Source organism: Heterodontus francisci, chromosome 30 (genome assembly GCF_036365525.1).
Source record: "Heterodontus francisci isolate sHetFra1 chromosome 30, sHetFra1.hap1, whole genome shotgun sequence".
Taxonomy (NCBI): domain Eukaryota; kingdom Metazoa; phylum Chordata; class Chondrichthyes; order Heterodontiformes; family Heterodontidae; genus Heterodontus; species Heterodontus francisci.
The window spans coordinates 56,281,643-56,306,180 of NC_090400.1; the positions used below are offsets into that span (position 1 = coordinate 56,281,643).

At 40.6% G+C, this 24,538-nt stretch overlaps 1 protein-coding gene across 16 annotated transcripts in view; it reads left to right on the top strand.

Moving 5' to 3' along the window:
• The window catches only part of brip1 (BRCA1 interacting helicase 1), a 643,193-nt gene that overhangs the window by 75,118 nt on the left and 543,537 nt on the right, over positions 1 to 24,538 (top strand). For all 16 annotated transcript variants that reach the window (XR_010968792.1, XR_010968793.1, XR_010968791.1 and 13 more), the window contains exon 14: positions 3,658 to 3,819. Coding sequence is in view for 10 of the 16 variants with exons in the window: in XM_068010724.1 (XP_067866825.1) it covers positions 3,658 to 3,819 (162 nt within the window). In the remaining 6 variants the exon portion in view is untranslated. The remainder of the gene's footprint in view (positions 1 to 3,657; positions 3,820 to 24,538) is intronic.

Consider the following 24,538-nt stretch of genomic DNA (forward strand, 5'->3'; position numbering starts at 1 on the left):
CATCCCCACCTGACCCTATATTTCCCTACCACCTACCTATACTAGTGACAATTTATAAAGGCCAATTTACCTACCAACCTGCAAGTCTTTTGGCTTGTGGGAGGAAACCGGAGCACCCGGAGAAAACCCACGCAGACACAGGGAGAACTTGCAAACTCCACACAGGCAGTACCCAGAATCGAACCCGGGACCCTGGAGCTGTGAGGCGGCAGTGCTAACCACTGCGCCACTGTGCCGCCCCTTCATTTTTTAAAAAACATACTGCGGTAGTATAGGAGTTTTGTTGGCTGCATGGTAAGATTTTGTTTTGATTTTTCTGGGTTTGTTTCTAAGAGAAGATAATAAGGTTTGTTTAATGGTGTACTAAGGTGCACTAATGAAATAATAGATTATGGGTAACTCCACTTGGAAAGTTAGCCACGCAATGATTATCAGTCTGAGAGATTATTTAGAGGAGTGGGACACTTTCACCGAGGCAGGAAAAAATAGAAGAGTAAATTATGCTGTTCCATTCTCATGTTCCTTCCAGAATTTAAAAACTTCAATTCATATAGCAGCTTATAGCACCTCTCAAAAGTGTCTCAAAGTGCTTTACATTCAATTAATTTGCAGTACAGGGACTCTGGTTATGCAGGCAAACATAACGGTTGTTTTATGTACACGATCCCATAAACATCAATGAAATGAGTGACCAGCTAATTTGTTTCGGTTGAAGAGGGATGTTGAATATCAGACTAAGTTCTTGCTATTCTTTGAATAGTGCCATCAAATCTTTAACGTCCACTAGAACAGGCAGGTGCGAACTTGATTTAATGTTGCATCAGATGGACTCATCTTAGTGTGTATGGGGGAGATATAAACAGGTTTGCCTACTTGGCCTCTTGATAATGGAGCTGTAGCTAAATATAAAACTTAACTTCCAGATTTGGGTTGTGTTTGGGTGAACAGTTACTGTTGAGAATGGAAGTTCAGTTAGACATGTATTAGGAATGCTTCATTCTACTGTCATTTAAACCTAATGTTCAGTATCAAAGAACATGTTGCAGCATATTTCTGCATTTTCCCATATTTTTTGTGCCCTACCGCAATCATGCTTTTGCCCTTTCCCATCAGTCCTGATCTTGTGTTTCCCAGCTGTAGTCTTAATCCAAAATAGTGACCAAAGCTTCATTATCTTTTACAGTTGGAGCTTCAAAGCTAAATAAAAATCACACTTCGTTACAGCTCTAGTTTAAATGTCAGCAGTTGGGAAATTACCTGTACATCTGTAAATTGTCAGCCAACATCAGTGCTAGAGTACCACTTTATGAGTTAACAGTGGTTATTAGTAACACAGTTAGCCTCATAATGTCTTTAGTTTTCCTCCATTGGATCTGTGCAATATAATACAGAAGTTTATGTTACACTTGTGTAGTTAAAAAATATATTGGTTGGTAGATACCTTAACCACTTCACTGCTGAAAGTCATAACAATTTTAATGAAATTTCAGTATCTCTTAAGAACTTTTGCTTATAGGTTCCCACAAGCAGGCCTTCAGTATGTTTTTAGTGGGTACAGGATATCATATGCATGTAGAGTGATTTGAATATTTATTTGTGCAAGGCAAATTGATCCATTTCTTATGCCATGATGTCTGATCTATATTTTTTTTTAAATACATCAAATTGAAAAACCTAGAATATATTGTGCTGTAGAATCACAAGCAGCAGCAGTATCAATTAGCAATAGTTGTTCTTCCCTATGCTCCCCCCCGCCCCCACCCTGACCATTTTCACAAGTCTTTTGCTAAATGTCCTGATGCATTCTTCTATGAATGCCAGCAAACTCTGCTTTGTTGTCCAAGTGGCCATATTTCATGTTGAACCTAATGACTTACAGTCTCAGAATAAGGGGTCAGCCATTTAGGACTGAGATGAGGAGAAATTTCTTCAGTCAAAGGGTTGTGAATCTTTGGAAATCTCTACCCCTGAGAGCTGTGGATGCTCAATCGTTAAGCATATTCAAGACAGAAATTGATAGATTTTTGGATACTAAGGGAATCAAGGGATGTGTGGTAGTGTGGAAAGGTGCAGTTTAGGTATAAGATAACCATGATCCTTTTGAATGTCAGAGCCGACTCGAAGGGCCGAATGGTCTACATCTCCTGTTTCTTATGTTCTTGTGTTCCAACAGAGAGACCCTGGAAGACATCATAGCTGAGACTAATACTGTCATCGTCTGACATCCTATATGCATTTCCCAGCGGGGGTCACTCTGTAGCAATCAGAAAGAGGAATTTTTAAGGACCCCCTCCTCACCCTCCCCACTGTTCTGTAGCCCGGGGATGCCAAAATCAATTAAAACATTTCAACTGATAACACCTAACTAAGCACACCAGGGGTTAAATGTGACCCAATCTGATCTGGCTTAGTATCACATAATGCAATGCATTTACCTAGAAAGTCATTGGGGGAGCTTTAAAGTAAGTTCTAAAGAATAATAACGTTTTAGTGACTCTGACAATAGTGTGGTTAATCAAAAATAAGCAGCTTTCAAAACTTCATCAGATTATGTCTTGGGTATAAATAGTGAGATGTCTTTGAGGCCAACTTGTTACTGTGGAGTGAAGAAGATTTTGTTTTATGTATTTGCCACTCTTGAGTCTTAGATTAAACTATTCAGTGAGATCTGAGAGAGCAAATAATTATATCTTTTCTTTGTCAGTAATAGTATGACGTATTCAGCATGTTGAATATCCTAGTCACTGAAAACTAGTTAAAAATTGTGTTCTAAATCTTTTGTCATCCTCATGAAATTTGATTTTGCTGCGTTCTAGCTGTGTTGCTTCTTCACTATTGTCATGGTCTTTCTGTACTCATTTGCCAATGTGATGTAATTTTATTCTGCTCTTCCCAGATCATGACTTTTTCTGATTTCACCTCCACTCTGCTAACCTCATGTTCTCCATCACTTTTCCATTTCTAATTTTAGTGGGATGCAAGTGCTGAAGTCAGGAGATTGAGGCAGATTGTTTGGAGCATGGCAGCCATACAAGATGCCACTCCTAAGAAAAATTTTAGACTTGGCAAGGAAAGTCATGCAACTTTGTTATTTGACACTAATATTTAAGAGTAGCAGTTGGATGATACAGTAGACAGGGTGTTAGTCCAATGATATACAGCGTTAAGGGGGAATGATACAACAATGGTCTGCAGTCAATTCGGAATCAGCTGAGGAAGGATGGTGCTGGGGGTAATGTACAGAGAGAATATCATACAAAAGAGTCAGTCCATGTTACTTATGTACACACCTATCTGTCTATTATATAATAGTGTCAGTATGGACCAGATTAATTCACTGTTTTTGTTGGCAATGGCATGAAAAATGGTGCGAATCTGTTTAGGCGTTGCCTTATTGATATTGCTGAGTTAGACTGCTGATTTATATTCATGTTTCTTTGAAAGCAATGTGAGAACAGAATGCTCCTTCAATCTTTCGTAACTAAATAATCTAGGAGCAATCTTTGTGACCCATTTTCAATTCATAAACTAAGTAATTTTTGGGGTGGGGACAGAGAAACTGATTTGTGCATGTGACATTTATATCAAACTATTTCTAATGTCCTGAATTCCTGCACTACTGTTGTAATTATAACCAGTTTACTTATTTTTCTCTAGGTATGGGTAGGAACGATTGGGGCAGGCCCAAATGGGCGAAAACTCTGTGCTACTTTCCAACACACAGAGACATTTGAGTTTCAGGATGAAGTTGGAGTTTTGCTGCTGAAGATTTGTCAAGTTGTCACTCAGGGAGTACTCTGCTTTCTACCTTCATACAAGGTAACAAAATAATAACCAATATTTCACTAATCCCTTGTAAGTGTGCTGTAGCCAAGTATTTCCTGCTGATAATGTAGCGAATGTTAATAATGGATTTAAATGTTTATGATGCCGTCTACTGCAAAATAGCACTTCTATAGTTTTGCACACTTAGAAAATATTCTAAATTGTAAAGGGACAACTGTCTCACTATGTAATGTTATTTTACTTGGCAAAGCCAGTTGTTGTTTTCATAAAAGCAATGGTGCTGAAGTAAACACCATTTTCGATGGAAATATTTCCGAAATACTTTTTTTGCACCTGTTATTTCAAAATCCAATGGCTGTAATCAATACTCCATATATTTGATATGTATCAATATGTTAAGATGAAGTTATAGGCAGTTACAAAATAACATGGATGAAAGGTGGCTATGAAATAAAATTGAAGAAAAGTTATTGCTGTTCTGAATTCCTGTGAATAATTTCATTAAAATTACCAAGCCCCATTATTTGTCTGTTTCTATAAATGGACTCTGTGCTAATCGAGACGTCGTCAGGTTGGAAAGTCTTAGTGTATCCAGTTACTGCTCTGCATTCCTGTTTCACATTTGGACTGGTCCAATGGGCTGGCAAACATGCAAAATATTGAAATCACTCTGTGATTGAGAGTTACTCTGGTTACATACACCCTGCCGTAACTTACGCAACAAGTAGGAACCCTAAATGCCAGACCTCCATAGGAAGCAAAATAACTCACTGGACTTAATACCTCATTATTATGAAATATTTTTGTTTTCTATCTTTACTCTTGGAAAACAAGGAGAGTAATTTGTTGGAAGTGCACTCTTTCTAGCTCCACCATCTTTTAAAGCAAATGTGCATAGCAGGTATCTCAGTCAATTTTACTCTGAAGAAAAAGAAGCTAGGACAGGTTGGCATAATGGGTTAGATACAGTTTTTCCACCAGAAGGAGCTATTCAAATCCAATGTAGACAAAAAGGATATAAATCTACTCCCTCTGATGAGTTTAGGGGAGTCTTGATCTCATTCCTTCTGGCTGCTTAAAAAAAAAATTGTCCATAGTTTAGTTGAAAGTAGTGCAAACTATCAGCGTAAGTCAGCCAGGTCACGAGGAGAAAGCCTAGTGCAGTAGGTGGCACTCTTAATGCAGCTTTATTCTGCATCTGACCTACTATACCTGACCATGGAGTGTTTGCAGAAAGGAGGAAAAATGGAGAAATTGTTAAATTTTTGAGCATGGATACGAAATAAATATAAAAATGAAAAAATATTTTGAAAAGGACCTTTCTTAATTGTATATTAATTTTATGGATTCTGGAGACTGAAGTAGGTTAAGTTGCAGTATACTTTTTTAATAGATCTTTAAATTTTTGGTTAATCTGAATTTTGAACAGTACACTTTGAGTAGTAGACTACTTACTGAATGAACTAAGTATATTTGAGATTGGTGCTTAGTTTTAATTTATGAACTGAAGCTAAAATTAACAAGTACAACAAAACATTTTATGACTGCAACCTTTGGGACTGAATTGTGGTGGTCCTTTTACATGGGTGGTCACGCAATCGTGATTCATTTGCTGTTGGGACCAACAATAATGTTTGCTGTAAACAGGTGGTCTCTGTACAAGTGTTCTGCAAGGGGGGTTTTTACTTTAGATTACAGAATATAATGTTTGTTAGAACTTGGTGCTTTGTGTGTTGTGACTGGATAATCCTGACCGTGATGTATATACACCAAATGATGACAATGGCAGAACTGTTGTTGTGAATGATCGAGATGGTGGGAGGGAAATGGCGATACTACAGCTTAAAACATAGTGATTGGACTATTAATGTAACTGTGTTGATAGAATTAGAGGAGCTGTTATTGTGAAACTCAGATGTTGACAATATATGGATTAAATTGATATTTCAAATAGTAGAATAAAAGCAAAATACTGCAGATGCTGGAAATCTGAAGTAAAAACGAAGTGCTGGAAATACTCAGCAGGTCTGGCAGCATCTGCAGGTACAAATTGAGCAAGGGGAATTGGAAACCATAGGTAATTTTTTTTCTCATCTTATGGAAGCCAAGGCCAATTGTAGAAAGGTTAACCAATTCCTCAGATGATGCCACCTAATATAGTATAGCTGGAGAATCGAACCATCCTAGTCTAGGCTCAGTTGCATGCTGCCTTAGCCAGCTGAGCCATTGGGAGAACCCAGAATTGAGGCTGCTTTTTGAAGCACATTTACTTGTCTTCAGTTAAAAGAAAAAACACAAGTTATGCCATGAAACAAAAATGTAATTTGTGGCTGACGCAGTGGTGTACCACTGCTAACTCTGTAGAATATTGGGCATTAGGATCACAGCCATAATTCCACACAAAGCGGGTCCTTGATCACGTCTGTTGGAAGAAGCACTGAACAAAAATTTTTGATTCAATAGTTGATGAACAGTATTTCTGGAAATTTGTCAGCTTTCTCAAACAGGGAAATAGGACAGAGAAACCTAAGGCAGAAGTCAAAATTATTTCTAAAACTGGAGAAATAAGAAAATATTTAGAAATCTGGCATTTGAGGCTTTTAATAAGGGGGCGAAAAGTACTTGGAATGGCTGAAGAACAAGATAATTTCATAAATTAAAATGAATATTTTTACATTAACCGTATAGTTTGAGATCTGAAAAAGTTACTTACTTGAAGCAGTTACTTAATGGGTTGCACGTAACAGAACTTTATAGAAATACATAGGAGAAAATTTTGGTCTAACACTCACAATTATATTTGCCTGATCTATCTTTAACTATTTCATTAAAACCAGTTGACATTGGTACATTTAATTAAATCAGTTATTCTGCAGTGTCTAGTTTTAGCAAATGTCTTGGCTAAAGCTCTGCTTAGATTGCACACACAAACAGATGCCCCATAAACTGTTTAAGATTTAATAAGAATAGTTTGAGACTTCAGCATCCTATGTAGTACATGTGTGTAGTGTAGTTTCTGTGAAGATCCATCAGATGGCTGCAAAAGCCAAGATTTGTAGGTATGTTGTAAATTAATACCTCCAGCATCTCTCTTTTAACTTTGTTGTCGCATGTACTTTAGAGAATAAATAACAGATTATTGATAATGCCATTCCAACTTCTATGGCCAATTTGGGAGGAGTTCAGATGCAGCAAAATACTTGGTCCATAGTAATTTTGGCAATCACTGCCTGTCATGCTGGCCTCCACCTGCCAAGAATGAGGCATATTAATTTCACCACATACTATTAAATCTCAAATTGTTGCTGGGACAAAGAGAAGGCCTATTACAAAGGCTGCCAGACTGACTGGAAAGGCATATTTGCATATTGACAGACAGTACTTGAAAGGACAAAGGGGCTATTCCCTGCTCCAATTTAACCCACAATGGACCTTTTGATCACCAGGTATTGTGTATAGAGGAGACATTCCAAGTCTGCTAGGACAAGACAGTCCGCAAGGACCAGGACTGATTAGGCCAGCTGGTCACGTGACTAATTGACTGTTGCAGGTTTTTTTTTAACTCGCCAGAGAGAATTTGAACTCAGAAAGCTGTTTGCTCCTGGACTGAGAAGACCTCTCTTCTGCTTGCTCCCACCTCTTTCTCACGGAACTGAAGACACATGAACCCCAAGAGAGAAAAGTCTCCTACAGTGAACAAGGTTTAAGAATAATACTGGGCCCCAACGAAAAGCAAGATCAACCTACAAAGGGACTCTACAGTGAGCTCGAAGAACCGTAACAATCGCTTCAGATATTGCCTCAAACCTTTCCACTATTTTTCTTCTCTTTTCTGTCTCTATTTGCAATTGCGTGTCACGTATGCATGCTAGCGTGGGGCACGGTGTGTATCCGTAGGCATTAGCCGAATTAGAGTTTTGAGTTTGTTTAATAAATTTCACTGTTCCTCTTTTAAACCTAAGGAAGCTTGGTTGTGCTCATTTCTTTGCCTTATAAATTGGAAAGTGGTGAATAAGGATTCATCCAGGGGGAGTTCAAAACACAGAGTATTTAAAAATCAAACCCTGTTACAGTAAGACCAGGTGAAGGTGGAGAGGGACCCCTAGCCACCTTTCTCACCTGGTCATAACAGAAGTTTGGGTGCTAGCGTCCGGAATTGACCCACAGACAAACGAGAGAAATTGGGAACAATTTGGCTTCCCACTTTCAATCAAAAAGAACAAGATTAATACAGGTTTTCTTGTGGTTGTGTGTGATTGGATACTAACATGTCTGCAACTGAAGCTAGCAGGTCTTCCAGCCAGGGTGAAGTAACTTGGGATAAGTTAAAAGCACTGTCTATAGAGGTGTTGAGGAAAATGGCTGAGCATGCGGGATCACGGTACGTGGCAAGACTAGGAAGTCTGAACTCTTAAGGCTAGTGGCCAACTATTTTTCCCTTGGATCTGAAGAAGCAGAAACAGGGTTAGAAGTACACCCAGACTGAGTATTGTTAGAAAAGATACAATTGGAACAAAGGAAACTTGAATTAGAGGAAAGAGAAAAGGAGACAGAGAGGGCAAAAGAGTGCACCTTCCAGAAGGCACGGGAAGAGAAAGAGAGAGCGTTTCAGAAGGAACGTGAAGAAAATGAAAGGCGAGAGAGAGACAGAATATTCCAGAAAGAATGCGAAGATAGAGAGTTGAGGCGGCTTGAGTTAACTGGGGGGGGGGAGGGACAGTGACCCCAGTGAAAGCATGGCCAATATGGAGGAGCATAATTCGGGGCTGGGTACCAAATTGCTAAAACTAGCTCAACTAATTCCAAAATGCAATGAGGAAGATGTGAAGGCATTTTTTATGTCCTTCGAGAAACTGGCAAGGCAACTAAAAGAGACCTGGTCTCACTGCAAAGCAAGCTAACTGGAAAAACCCATGAGGTTTATTCGCTGTTGCCGGCTGAGAATTTATCAAGTTATGAACTGACCAAAAATTCTATCCTCGGGGCATATCAATTAGTACCTGAAGCCTATCGTCAAAAGTTTAGAACCCTCAAAAAGCAAGCTAATCAAACTTATCTGGAGTTTGAAAGAAGTAAGCAGCTGGATTTTGACCAGTGGCTGAGAGCTCTTAAAGTACAGCTCAGCAATGAGAAACTCCTAGAAATAGTTGTTAGAGATACAGCACTGAAACAGGCCCTTCGGCCCACCGAGTCTGTGCCGACCAACAACCATCCATTTATACTAACTCTACAGTAATCCTATATTCCCTATCACCTACCTACACTAGGGGCAATTTATAATGGCCAATTTACCTATCACCTGCAAGTCTTTGGATGTGGGAGGAAACCGGAGCACCCGGAGAAAACCCACGCAGACACAGGGAGAACTTGCAAACTCCGCACAGGCAGTACCCAGAATCGAACCCGGGTCCCTGGAGCTGTGAGGCTGCGGTGCTAACCACTGCGCCACTGTGACGCCCCTGTGTTAGAGGAATTTAAAAACTCACTCCCACTCTCAATAAAGACCCATGCAGAGGAGCAGTGGTTTCAGAGAGCCTGGCAAGCGGCTGTTCTGGTCGATGAGTTTGTTTTAATTTATAAGTCGGTTTCCCAGGGGAGAACCTTTCCTCATCACCCCCACAAATCCAAAAAGGACAAAGGGTGGGAAGGTGATCTCCACCTGGAAGAAAAAGGAAAGCGGGAGACACTGGGCCGCCCTTCAGCTAAAAAGGAAGGTGGTGTGATCAAGAGTGCGACCCAGAGACCTGTGTGCTTCCATTGTAATAAGGCAGGGCATTTAAAAGCTGACTGCTGGAAACTAAAGGGAAAACCGGTAGGGTTAATCAGGGCACACCTGCTCAATGAGGACTGGACCCTGATGAAAAGCACCGCAGAACAAGCTGTGGCTTTAACTGCAGTAAGAGTGCAACCCGGAAACTTACAACGGCCAGTACAGGAAATGCTAATAGGATTCCTGAAGGCTATCAGGGTTTTTTGTTTGAAGGGAAAGTAACCCCATGCCCCTGGAATGGGGCCAGCAAGTCCATAATGATTATCAGGGACACGGGGTCACTAGATCCCTTTTACTGGGAAAAGGCCTGACCTTTCCCCCAGAGAGTGCGGTGAACCCCAAAATGGTGGTGAATGGTATTGGAGGGCAGTGTATGCCTATACTTGTACACCAGGTGCACCTGGAGTACGATTTAGTTTTGGGACTGGTGACTGTAGGAATTGGCCCTAGTTTGCCTGTGGACGGAGTTGACCGACTCCTAGGTAATGATCTGGCAGGGGTGAAGGTGGTAGCCCCCCAGTAGTGAAAGAAAGATTGCAGGAGGTCAGAGACAGGGCATTGGCAGGAGACGGTCCCCTGCAGTTTCCCTGAATGTGTCGTGGATCAGGCCATGATCAAACCAGCTTCCCCCAGAGGTGACTGCACTGCATTGGCACTGCAGGCAGATGACCATGAGGTCTGCCTGTCCAAGACTTTCTTTGGAAAGGTAGGAGACCCAGGGAATTAATTAAATGGATTTTCCCTAGCTGAGGCTCAGCAAGCCGACCCAGTATTGCGGGAGTTAGCACAGGCTGCCCAGTCTGAAAGTGAAGTAGAGGGAGTCCCTGATTGCTACTATTTAAAGAATGAGGTACTGATGAGGAAATGTAGTTCTCCTCAGACCTGAGAGCAAGGAGTGGACAGTAGTTCACCAGTTAGTGGTGCCGCAGAGGTACCGGAGAGAAATATTAAAAAGGGCCCACGAGACTACAGTGGCTGTACATGTGGGTATACAAAGGACCAAAGCCCACATAAGACAGCAGTTTGACTGGCCAAAACTCCACAAAGATGTGGTGGAGTACTGCAGGAGTTGCCACATGTGCCAGGTTGAGGATTAGCCCCAACCTACAGTGAAACCTGCACCCCTAAGTCCTGTACCAGTGTTAGGAGGACCCTCCAGCAGAGGGTTGGTGAACCGTAAGGGACCCCTGCTGAGAAAAAAAGGGGACAGGAAGGCACACGGCTGGCAAACGTTTAGAAAGAGAAGGGAAAAAGTGACCAAGAGGGCAAGTTAAAGGAAGTCCAGGAGGAATCCCGGATGAAAACCCCTGCTGTCTGGTCAGCCACCCCCGAAAAATGTGAAAAGTTGGACCCCATATCCTCCTATGTAAATGCAGACTTTAGAAGCACCCCACCAGAGTTGGTAACAGCACTTACAGGAACCTGCAGAGACAAAGACCGACCTCTAGGAGGCAGAAAAACTGAGGGTGATGCCTCACCTAGTTGCAGTGCCACAGGGCAGTGCAGTACAGTCTGCACACATACCTGCAGGCAGAAATGTCCCAGAGAACAAAGGGGAGATTAACGAAGAATCTTCCCCCCCCCCCCCCCCCACCACAGTCAGAGGAAAAGGGAACCAGCCATCCCCTGAAGTCAAAAGCCTTTGCATGACTCAGCAAAGCACTGAAAAAGAGTTCAGGGTAGACCCGCCCACTAACTTTCCTGAAAAAAAAATGACCTCAACAGGATCCAAGACCCTAGGCAGTCATGGCAATAGGAAACTGAACAAAAAGTTCTCCAAAGAACCACTTGGTTACTGGGATGCCAAAAAGGGGAAATTAAAGCAGCACTGGCACCCAAAAAAGACAATTTTAATAAGCTTTAAGATTTATGAATGAATGGAAATGAATGAGAGAAATGCATGGTTTTTCTTTCTGTATCTTATAATTTTCTCATGCCCTTTAATAAAAGCGTGCTTCTCAAATCACATTTCATTCCCTTGGGTGTGGAGGTGTCGTGCAGGCCCCCACTGCCAAGAATGCGGCATATTAATTTTGCCACATGGACATTTCAAATTGTTGCTAGGAAAAAGAGAAGGCCTGTTGCAAGGGCTGCCAGACTGGCTGGAAAGACATTTTTTGCATTTTGACAGACGGTACTTGAAAGGACAAAGGGACTATTCCCTGCTCCAATTTAAGCCACAATGGACCTTTGATCACCAGGTATTGTGTGTAGATGAGACATTCCAAGGTCTGCTAGGACAAGACAATCCACAAGGACCAGGATTGATTAGGCCAGCTGGTCTCATGACTAACTGGCTGGTGCAGGTTTATTTTGAACTTGCCAGAGAGAATATGAACTCTGAAAGCTGTTTGCTCCTGGGCTGAGAAGACCTCTTCTCCTTGCTCCCATCTCTTTCTCATAGAACTGAAAACACTGAACACACATGAACCCCAAGAGAGAAAAGTCTCCTACAGTGAACAAGGTTTAAGAAGAATACTGGGCCCCAACGAAAAGCAAGATCAACCTATAAAGGAACTCTACAGTGAGCTCGAAGAACCAAATCAAATACTTCAGATATTGCCTCAAACCTTTCCACAATTTCTCTTTTCTCTTTTCTGTATCGTGTATGCATGCTAGCGTGGGGCGCGGTGTGTATCCGTAGGTGCTTGCTGCGTTAGAGTTTTGAGTTTAATAAATTTTACTTTTCTTCTTTAAACTTAAGAAAGCCTGGTTGTGCTCATTTCTTTGCCTTATAAATTGGAAAGTGGTGAATAAGGATTCACCCGGGGGAGCTCAAAACACTGTGTGTTTAAAAATCAAACCCTGTTACAGTAAGACCAGGTGAAGGTGGAGAGGGACCCCTAGACACCTTTCTCACCTGGTCATAACACTGACCCTTAAAGTCCACCAGCTATTATCTGTGATTAATTTTGTTTCCATGTTGTGCAGCCTTTGGAAATGTGACACTTCAGTTGCTTTCGCCCCTTCTCTATTGCTTCTGTTTCATTAACAACAGGTTTGGAAAACATACTTTGTGGACGTAAGGATCTTGGGCTTGAAAGTCTCAAAACATGCAGCTCCTCAGGTGTTTTCAAATGCCTAAACTAGTGCGAACCTGTCTTAAACTGTAACTGCATAGCATTAGTGATTAGTTTGGCTTTGAAGTACTCGAAGAGTATTGCATGCTCAGCTTTTATATATAACCTATTTGATACTGTACTCTTTTATATCTTGCTAATTACCATAATGCACAACTTTGAAGGTGATTTTAATAAGTAGGTTTCTCGTGTCTGCAAAGTACATTATAATGTGCAAACATCTTTCAGTAATCTTTGTATTTGTGTCCATTGAAACATTTCACAATCATGCAGGTAAAGGTCATTCATAACTGTACGATACCTAAAGAGGATTTGTCTAGTATTTTAATGATACAGATAAGAGCTACTACTTTTTGGGGGCCCTCAGTGCCAATAGTAAAGTGCTGTCAAGTGGCAGGAGAGGTACTACATCATCCCAGTGACTCCTCATAGGTCCAGCAGGATGATGCAAGATATTTTCTGCAGATGCTTTAATTTTTATCAGCCTCTAAAGTGCAATATTTATAAGGCTTTGAAATGTTTTTATAAACAAGTTAAATGATGTGAAAAAGTAATTTGCATTTTTTGAAAATTCTATTCTTGTAAAGTGAACGTTTTTATGTCAGAAATTGTCAGAAATCCCCCCCCCACCCCACATCCCATCAATTAAGTACCTCAGATAGCAGAAGACTTGTGTTGTCATGTGTTGATGATGTTGCAGTCCATTCTGTGTTATCAAAAGATTCTTCTACGTGGTCACTTGATCTGCTGCCGACCATTTCTCACTCCAGAGGGAAAAGTAGGTGATTTATATAATACAAAACAACAGACAGGAAGGATCGCGGTAGTGTATGGGTTGCAGCCTAATGTTGACCTTGCACTTAGAGCCCTGTGGCTTTATCACTTCTGTACACACTGACCCAAAACCAACTCTCAACCGTGTGCATCTCTGTACTGAATCCCAACTGTTTGTTCTACGTGCCATGGTTCTCTGTGTTTAATTCCTTCCTGTTAAATGTATAACTGATTTTCAGCACTGTTTTACACACTTAGCTAGCACATGCACGAATAAGAAATAGCTATAAGGCATGCTGTAGTTGGGAAAAAAAAAAGGATTTATTGTGAGAAACAGAGGATGGATCTCAGGCCTTGGTGAAATACCATATTTAAACATTGTACCTTACTCCGTAGCTAACATAAAGGACAATGTCACGTTAGTGCTATATCTGTCTGGATAGAATCTAGTGACACAGTCTGACGTACTGCAGGTACACCCACAGTGCTATTAGGGAGGGAGTTCCAGGATTTTGATCCAGCGACAGTGAAGGAATGACTATGTATTTCCAAGTCAGGATGGTGTATGGCTTGGAGGGGAACTTGCAGATGGTGGTGTTCCCACACGTCTGCTGCCTTTTTTCCTTCTAGGTGGAAGAAGTCACGGGTTTGGAAGGTGCTGTCGAAGGAGGCATGGTGAGTTGCTAACATTTATTGTCTCTACCCTGCGGTGTGACAAAGGTCATGGGCTACTTCATTGCCTGTCGAATTTTGTATTTACAAAAGGACAGTTTAGAATTGCTTGAAGCATTTTGAATATTATAGTTTCATTGGTTAGGTTCTATTGACAACTAATTACAATGGCATTTGCAGTATTGAATTGTGGATATGGTGTTGCAGATTATATACTTATAAGCTATTATAATATGCATAACAGAATAGGTTTTCACAAATTAATAGGGAAGAAATTTTGAATTTTGCAAAATTTATTTGCACCCAAAAGCACATTGTCTTCAAATGTGCTGCACCACAAAGTGATAATGTGGGTTTGAGTTGATGGTTTCCCCACAAGTTCTTGATCTTGGCCAAGGCTTCTGCATTGGCTGTAAGTAAAGGTTAGGTATATCCTTATTGGAAGAAGAGGAGAACTGAAAATTGAGTTCCTTTTGGATTTTAAAAAAATTCTTGTTTGAGATGTGGGCAGCACCTGAAAAGCTGCATTTTATTGCCCAGAGAAGATGGTGGTGGGCCTTCTCATTGAACTTCTGCAATCTTTGTAATGGCACTTCTACAATGGTGTCGCATAGGGAATTCCAAGATTCTGACCCAGCAACAACAAATGATCACTAAAATGTCCAAGTCAGGGTATTGTGTGACTGAAACTTGAAAAAGGTATTCCCACAGCATGCTGCTCTTGATTGTTTTGGGGGTGTAGAGGTCACAGAAGAGGAATATGCTGCCGAAGTAATGTTGAGCTGCTACAGTGCATCCTGTAGATTGGACATACTGCAACCAGTGTGCCAGTGGAGGATGGGGTGAATATTGAGTCCGTTGAGGGGGGCACTGATTAAGTGAACTGCTCTATTCTGGATGGTGTCAGACTTATTACAGTGTTTCAGCTGATCCCATCCAGGTGAGTGGTGAGTATTCCATCACACTCCTGATGAGCATTAGGGATGGTGGAGATGCATTGAGGAGTTAAAAAGTGAGTCAATTGTTGCAAAGTACCCAACCTCTGTGGGGTTCTTGTAGCCTCGGTATTGGATTGGCTGGTCCAATTTTTCTTCTGGTCAGTGGTGATCCAGGGTGTTGTGTGGGTCTTAATGATGGTGTACCATTGAATGTCAAGGGGAGGTGGCTGAGCTTTCTCTTGTATGAGAACATTACCTGGCACTTATGTAGCTACTCTCTAGGTCTGAGCAGCTGATTAGTGTGACATTGTTGGTATTTCTTCTTGCTGGACAGAATTCTGTTGGCAAGAAGAAAATAACTTTGAAGTGCTGAACAAAATATTGTAAGTATGTTTAGCTATGGTTCCAAATTTGTTTCTGATGTCTTCTAGAAGATACAACTGATCACTTGGCACCTTTTAGCCCAAGACTGGATGAGGTTTTTAAACCTACATCAAGTCTACACTATAAAATACATTAAATTATCTCCTTGGACAGTTAGAAACAAATAATGTAACTTGAATGTTCACCTTTTGGCAACTCTAACAATATTTACACACAAAAATAAAACCTATCTGGTTGCAATTTTAGAATTCAGAAAATACTAATCTTTGCTTTTCTGTAAGTTTCCTTCATAATATTGACTGACTTACAATAATAGTTTACAAATTTTCCAAAATACTACTTTTCCATTGGATTTTTTTTGCTTTGAACGAAACTATGTTCTGTCCACATTCCATGCTTGATTCCTAGATCTGCCAGTGTTGCTTTATAAGTTGTCACTCGGAGACTGGTCTTGGGGATACAGTCTCTACTTTTCATTCCGGGTACTAGTTTCAACTGGATGTCTTATCTTCTAGTCACCATTGGTAATTCTCTGCAGATGTGTGACAAAATGGGAACATTTTCAAAATTGTTAACGGTGCTTAAAAGGGCTAAAGGTGAGGATTTTGCAGAATTGAAAAGTGAAAGTCAATAAATGGTTGATTTCCTACAAATGGGTAGCTTAGATATTCTGAGAAGTAAACCTACGAAGGCTTTTATTTTTCTGACAGTAACATATCAAAATGTGTTGAACTGCTACATAATGCTATGTTTGTGTATTCATTGCCCAATAATTAAACTCTATCAAAACTGGGCTATGGTGTGGAAGTCAGAAGTTAGTCGATCAAGCGCTATGGTGGTATCATGGTTGGCTTCTATGGATCCTTTGCTCAAATCTGTACATGTGCCAGTTGGACACCAGTTAGGTATTTGTATTAGTTTGAATTGCTTGAAGGAGGTTATTTTATCTTGCTGGTAATCTATTGGTGATTTTTGTTATAGCATAATATGTCTTGATTTTGAAGTTTGGAAATAACAGTACAAAAACTAAAGTTGCCTGCTCCCATAAAGGAAAAGGAGGGTTTATTTTATTTTTAAAAGAAATATAATTCTAAATTTATGAATTTATTTGGTGTCAGTTTTTAACCAACTGGAATGTAACTTCCCGCCCATAATGTAAATAAGCAACATCTGTTTTCTAAAATATATTTCTGTGAATAATCTCCCCTTGTTCTCCATCTTCCACAAAACACTTATGCTTTTCCCATATCACATGTCAAGCGATAGTGTGCTTATAGGTTACCATTGACAAAAACGTTATCCTGCTGTGTTTATTATGCACTTTATATGAATTATTTATTGCATTTAAGATGTCTGTCAGCATTAGAGTTAAGTGGGTTTAGTAACATTCTCAAGTAACTTGTAGGAATCAATGAAGAGGCCGAAGCAGTTACTGTGACAAATGGGGTGGCTGATAAACCACAGTCAACAATTTGTTAATTGTATTCTCTGTAAAGGAAGAGTATTTACATTTAATTTTTTATGTTTCTTTTTATTGAGGACTTAAATAGTAACATATTTGCAAACTTTAAAAAAAAACCTCTTCCCCTTATATTGTAAGTTGCTGTCTACATTATTAAGTGTCATGCACCAATCTTTAACTGAAGCTCCTTGCAAAATTGTCAGAGATGAGGGAGCATCACAGGTTGTGTGCACCCTTTTGTCATCTGAAGTGGCTCACTTCTTAGTGGCTGCCCTACGCATATTTAATTATAGATAAAATAATTGTAGTTTTAATGTATAATTCTTTCATGAGAGATTGTACTGCACTTTATAGGTGAACTGAATTGTATTTTTTCAAGAATGCTCCTTTGAATATTTTCTTGAATTTCATGAAAGAAAAAGCCAGGTTTTTATGAAGAGCATTATCATTGAATTATCATTTTCCTCTCCCCAGAAATTCAGAATTGAAAGAGTAGAGTAATTATTTAATAACAGTGAAAGATATGAAGTATTCCAACATCCTGCAATAGAAAGAGACTTGCATTCCTTATAATTTAAAGGTCAAACCAACAGAATAACAAATGGTCCAAAATTTCTCTCTCAATGAAAAATGTTTCCGACCATAATTGACAACCCACTGACAAAGTCGCAGGAAGACACAGCTTTGAAGTGTGCAATTTCTGAGAATGCATTTCCATTTGTGACTCATAAATGAATTAAAATATGGAAGAAACCCTGTTTTTTGTGAAGAATAATTCTCCTTCCCTCCCATGACTATTGGACCCAGCATGGAATAAAGTATTTATTCAATATCTGTAATTCTGATCAAGGTTAAAGCAATAAATATACTGAATATACATAGATTATGCTGGTTGCTTATGTGACAGAGTAATACTTTGCCTATTACATCTGCAGTTAGCCCCCAAATTTGTTATGACTACATATTCATGTGTTCTGATCTTTAATATCTTCCCTGGCTATTAGAATGTCTGGATTAGGCTCACATATTGGAGCTGTCCTATTAACTAACTGATTCAATGATTTAGTATATAATACAAACTTGAAAAGCAGTTGAATTGGTAGAGCATGGGAATTACAAATATTTAGTGATTTAATTGAAGACATTTGTGATGACGCCAGTGGCTTTGACAGCAAGTCTGAAGAAGTTTTTGGGTTGAGGAGGAAATCTTCCCGCACGTCGATTCAAATAGTTCTCAATACTTGGATTTGAGTGCAGAACCATAGATCTGAAAATTATGTGTCCTAATCATGTGGTGCTGGGTCATCATAAAAGTCTGATCCCTCAATCAGTGGCTAAATATGGTCACCAAATGTGAGGGAGATAAAGAATTCACTCACTCCTTGTAGTTCAACTGCATGGTGTAAGGAGAAAAATCCATGAACTTCACCAATGCTTGTGGGAATGTGCGAAGTGTGCCTACCAGGAGAAAGCTCCGATCGCTATTATTGCTTGTAGTATTCTTTTATCAAGACTTTTTTTCTTTTTAAAAAAAAAAATGAAATTTTGAACAGGAGGCAGAGTATTAATGTGGTTGAATTAAACATTAGAGATTGAAACTTTTAAGTTCCTTGAAAATTACTGAACAAATTATTAATTGTATATGTACTGATTTTGTGTACTTTTAAATTGTGTTAGAAGTTCTTAAGGTTTCTTTTAAACATAGCCAGGAAAGTATCCTTGGTGTATTTATGTTAGTGAGATAAAATGGTGTAATGTCCCTTATTACAAAAACTGCCTTCGCATCTGCAGTGTTAGAAAGGGAGTGTCAGAAACTAGAAGGATCACTCAGAAATCCAAGATGCTTTTACACAAGATCAAGATAAGGACCATTAGGGTCTGTGTCGCCGCCCTGTCTGCATTAAGATAAAAACTGGCCTGGCGCCTAGCACTAGGATGATCCATTCAATATGTGTCATATCAAAGTGGAAGCCTTCAGCAGACATGGAAAAATTGCTGGCCTACATAAATTTTAACAGTGCCTTGCTGCGCTCTTAATTTTGCTCTGCCTTGGCTTTGTTCTGCAACAAAGCTTACAACCTAATAATCTGTTCAAATGTATAGCCTTGATTTATGGGATAATGAGCTAAAAGAATTCTCTTTATACTGGGGGGTTAACTCACAACACTTAATATTTATTATTAATGTTGTGCCCAAAAATGCTTACAGGTTTAAGTTTCACATCTGTATATTATTCCAGAATCTGTGTTTATAGATTAGATGATGATTATGGCTCTTGGGACGTTGAACTTTACATTTCATGCCAGGAAGTCCATTACTATTTGCAATATTTCTTTAACAGTGCAGCAGTAAAAACGTAATTGTTTTTGTTTGCATTCATTTTGGAATTTTTTTCTTTATATGTGGTTTTAGCCTGAAAGGCCAGTGATGTATCTAGTTTAGACTTTAAAGTCTTTCGCACCTGCATACTTTAGTGCTAACCGATGCAGTATTAATGCCAGTAGTGATGTCACTTCAGCCAAAAGGTAAGCAGGAAATCTTTAATTATTTAAGAAGCACAATAGTATCCAACAAAAAATGTTAATTAGTACGGTAATTTCAGATATCGATTATTGTCAAGTATTACCAAACACCTGAGGATCTTTGGAGCACATGGAACACTGAATGTTCTTGGCTTTGAAATTCCATCTCTCCTGGTATTAACACCTTCAATGCGATAGTGTTAACTACTTCCAGTAGAGTTCAAAGGGACTGGCGCCACACCTATGTAGCATATTGATTTTATATTTGAAGATTTTTTTCAGATTTAGATTCTGTTTTTCTCATCCTCCTTGACACTTTGGCCTATGCCTGTACCTATTTCCTATTTCCCATCCCGCGAAGCCTGTTCTGTTAGATCATAGCTGGTCTGTACCTAAATTCAATTTAACCATTTTTTAAATTTTAGTTTGTTTCATAGAAACATAGAAAATAGGAGCAGGAGTAGGCCATTTGGCCCATCGGGCCTGCTCCGCCATTCAAAAAGATCATGGCTGATCATCTCATTCAGTACCCTGATCCCGCTTTCTCCCCATATTCTTTCATCCCTTTGACATTAAGAAATATATCTGTCTCCTCCTTGAATATATTTAATAACTTGGACTCCACTGCCTTCTGCGGTAGAGAATTCCACAGGTTCACCACCCTCTGAGTGAAGAAACTTCTCCTCTCTGTTCTAAATGGCATACCCGTATCCTGAGACTGTGACCCCTAGTTCTGGACTCCCCAGTCATTGGGAATATCCTCCCTGCATCTAGCCTGTCTAGTCCTATTAGAATTTTATAGGTTTCTGTGAGATCCCGTCTCATTCTTCTAATCTCTAGTGAATATAGGCCTAGTTGACCCAATCTCTCCTCGTACATCAATCCTGCCATCCCAGGAATCAGCCTAGTAAATCATCTTTGCACTCCCTCCATGGCAAGAACATCCTTCCTCAGATAAAGAGACCAAAGCTCTACACAGTACTCCAGATGTGGTCTCACTAAGGCCCTGTATAACTGCAGTAAGACATCCTTGCTCTTGTACTCAAATCCTCTTGCAATGAAGGCCAACATACCATTCGTCTTCCTAACTGCTTGCTGCACCTGAACGCTTGCTTTCAGCGACTGGTGTACAAAGACACACAGGCCTCATTGCACCTCCCCCTTTCCCAATCTATCACCATTCAGATAATCTGCCTTTCTGTTTTCACAACCAAAATAGATAACCTCACATTTATCCATATTATACTGCATCTACCAAGCCTTTGCCCACTCACCCAACTTGTTCATATCACATTGGAGCCTTTTTGCAACATCATCACAGCTCACATTACCCCTCCCCCTCCCCCAAAGCTTTGTGTCGTCTGCAAACTTGGAAATGTTATATTTAGTTCCCTCACCCAAGTCATTAATATATATTGTGAACAGCTGGGGCCCAAGCACTGATCCCTTTGGTACCCCACTAGTCACTGCCTGCCACCTGGAAAAAGACCCGTTTATTCCTGCTCTCTGTTTCCTATCTGTCAACCAATTCTCAATCCATGCCAGTATAATATCCCCAATCCCATGTGTTTTAATTTTGCACACTAACCTCCTATGTGGGACCTTATCAAAAGCCTTCTGAAAATCCAAATACACTACATCCACTGGTTCTCCCTTTATCTATTCATCCTAAAAAAAACTCCAGTAGATTTGTAAAGAATGATTTCCCTTTCATAAACCCAAGCTGACTTTGTCCAATCCTGTTTATGCTTTCTAGGTGTTCTGCTATCACATCCTTTATAATAGACTCCAGCATTTTCCCCACTACTGATGTAAGGCTAACTGGTCTGTTTTTTTTCTCTCCCTTTTTAAATAGTAGGGTTACATTTTCCATGCTGCAGAGTCTATAGAATTTTGGAAGATGACCACTAATGCATCCACTATTTCCAGGACCACTTCCTTTCGTACTCTGGGATGTAGATTATCAGGCCCTGGGGATTTGTCAGCCTTTAACCCCATTAATTTCCCTAGCATAATTTTTTTTTATTAACTGATTTCCTTTAGTTGCTCCCTCTCATTAGACCCTTGATTCCCTAACATTTCTGGGAGATTATTTGTGTCCTCCTTCGTGAAGACAGAACCAAAGTACGAGTTTAATTGTTCTGCCATTTCTTTGTTCCCCATTATAATTTCCCCTGTTTCTGACTGTAAGGGACCTACGTTTGTTTTCACTAATCTTTTTCTCTCCCCATATTTATAGAAGCTTTTACAGTCAGTTTTTAATGTTCCCTGCAAGTTTACTCTCATACTCTATTTTCCCCTGCTTAATCAACCTCTTTGTCCTCTTTTGCTGAATTCGAAACTGTTCCCAATCCTCAGACTTGCTGCTTTTTCGGGCAGTTTTATATGCCTCCTCTTTGGATCTAATACTGTCCCTAATTTTCTTTTGTAAGCCGCAGTTGAACCACCTTTCCGTTTTTATTTTTGCGCCAGACAGGAATGAATAATTGTTGGAATTCATGCACGCGTTCTTTAAATATTATCCATTGCCTATCCACCGTACTCGTGCCTCATACCTTTTGTAGTTTTCTTTATTTAGATTCAGCACCTTAGTTTCGGATTCAACTACTTCACTCTCCATCTCAATGAAGAATTCTATCATGTTATGGTCGCTCCTCCCCAAGGGACCCCGCACAATAAGATTGTTAATTAATCCTTTCTCATTGCACAATACCCAGTCTAGGATAGCCTGTTCTCTAGTTGGTTCCTCAACGAATTGTTCGAAAAAACAGTCACGTACACACTCCAGGAAGTCCTCCTCCACAGTATTATTGCTAATTTGGTTTGACCAATCTACATGTAGATTAAAGTCACCCATGATTACAGTTGTACTCTTATTGCATGCGTCTCTGATTTCCTGTTTAATGCCATCCCTTACATCTCCACAAGTGTTTGGGGGTATATAAACAACCCCCACCAACATTTTCTGCAACTTGGTGTTTCTTAGCTCCATCATTCATTCTTAGTTTCATCATTTTTTTTTTTTACCATGTGCCTGACCACTTTTTTTTCATGTTTGTGCTTTGGGCCAGGGCTGTTCATTTTTCTGTCCATTAACACCCTCTCTGCACTAATGCTTTGTCTTTCAGCACACCATTAACATACCGGTTGCCTTTGCTCCATGACCTTCTGGTCACTTATTCTCTGTGACACCTGTTCTATCAACACCTTCACTTTTGTTATCTCTTGTCCCACCCCTGCTTTATTTGCTTAAAACCTATTACATTTCTAACCTTTACCAGTTCTAATGAAAGGTTACTGACCTGAAACATTGGCCGGAATTTTACTCCACCCCAGCGGGTCGGATGGTGGTGTGAGGGCGGCGTAAAATTGAGCGGCAGGCTCCGGGAGGCCTACCCGCCCCGATTCTGCCTCCGGACAAGTTTACGACAGTCGGGCGGAGTGGGGGGGGCGGTGGGAAACAGCCCGCCCACCTGAGGCCAGTCAAGACCCTTAAGTGGCCACTTAAGGGCCCTCGCCCACCTCCACGGGTATTTTACCTGTGGCAAGCGGGTGTGCTGGGGACATGAAAGGCCGCCCAGCGATAGCTGCCGGCCCTTCCGTGCCCTGGGGGGGGGCACGTGGGCGGCATAGCAGTCGGGCACAGGGTGCCCGATTGAGGGCCGCCCCTGCCTCCCAAGACACCCCCCCCCCCCCCCCCACAAAGGAGAACGCCAGCCTCACCAGGGAAGGACCAATCCCCCGGTGAGGCATGCCCCTCCTTACCTTCCCTCCTCGATACATGGTGTCGGCTTGGCTGCAGTCCCAGCAGTAGCCACTGCTCCCGCTGATTGGTCGGCAGCTCACTGAGGCGGGACCTCCTCCCTCAAATGGATTGAAGTCCCGCTTCGGGACAATTAAAGCTTGGGGATCCGTAAAATACAGGCCGGATCCCCAGGCTAGGCGGAAGCGGGTTCGCCACTGACTTTCACGACGGAGTCCGGATCCCATCCATCCACCGTAAAATTCCGGCCATTAACTCTGCTTCTCTCTCCACAGATGCTGCCAGACCTCCTGAATATTTCCAGCATTTCTCGTTTTTATTTCAGATTTCCAGCATCTGCTGTATTTTGCTTTTATTTTATTCAATTTAACCATGTTTGATCCATACCCCTTAAAATCCTTGGCTAACAAAAATCTATTCATTTCAGTCTTGGACAATTTCAACCAGCATCCACAGCCTTTTGGGGGAGACTACCCTTTGTGTGAAAAAATGCTTCCTGATTTTACTCCTAAATGGCCTAGCTTTAATTTTAAGATTATGCTCCATTGTTGTCAATTCACCCTTATGTTCCGCTGACAGGAGGGTGTAATAACAGACAAAGTTTACACATCCAGTTTTCATTATAAATATGTCCAGAGTAAGTTATAATGGGAAAAGTTGACAGAAGATATGTGCAGATATAAGATTCTTTAAAATATATAACATTTTGGTTTTGCCACTTGGGTGTAATTTATCAAGTGAAATGGGTGCTGTATTTCACTCCGGTGCTATTGTATTTGTCAGCTGTGGATCAGTTGGTAACACTGTCACCTCTGAGTCAGAAGGTTATGGGTTCAAATTCCAATCCGGGAGTTGAGCAGAAAAACCAAAGCTGACACGTCAGAGTGTCCACTGAGGGAGTGCTGTTGGTGTCATCTTTTGGATGAGACCTTAAACCGAGCCCCGTCTGCCCTGTAAGGTGGACTTAAAAGATCCCAAGGCACTATTTCGAAGAAGAGCATGGGGGCGTTATCACTGGTGTCCTGGCTATTATTTATCCCTCAGTGAACCTCCCAGAAGCAGATTATTTGGACATTGTTACATTGCTGTTTGTGCGCAAATTACCTACCATTTTTCCTACATTACAACAGTGACTACATTCGAAAGTACTTGTTGGCGGTAAAGTGCCTTGGGATTTCCAGGTATCGTGAAAGACGCTGTATGAATGTAAGTTTTTTTTTAAAAAAAAAATAGTTTTTGAGATGTGAGTGTTGCTGGCATGGCTAGCATTTACTGCCCATCCCTAATTGCCCTTGAGCTGCTGGCTTGAACTGCTGCCATCCATGTGGTGTAGGTATACCCACAGTGCTGTTAGGGAGGGAGTTATGGGAGTTTACCCCAGCGAGAG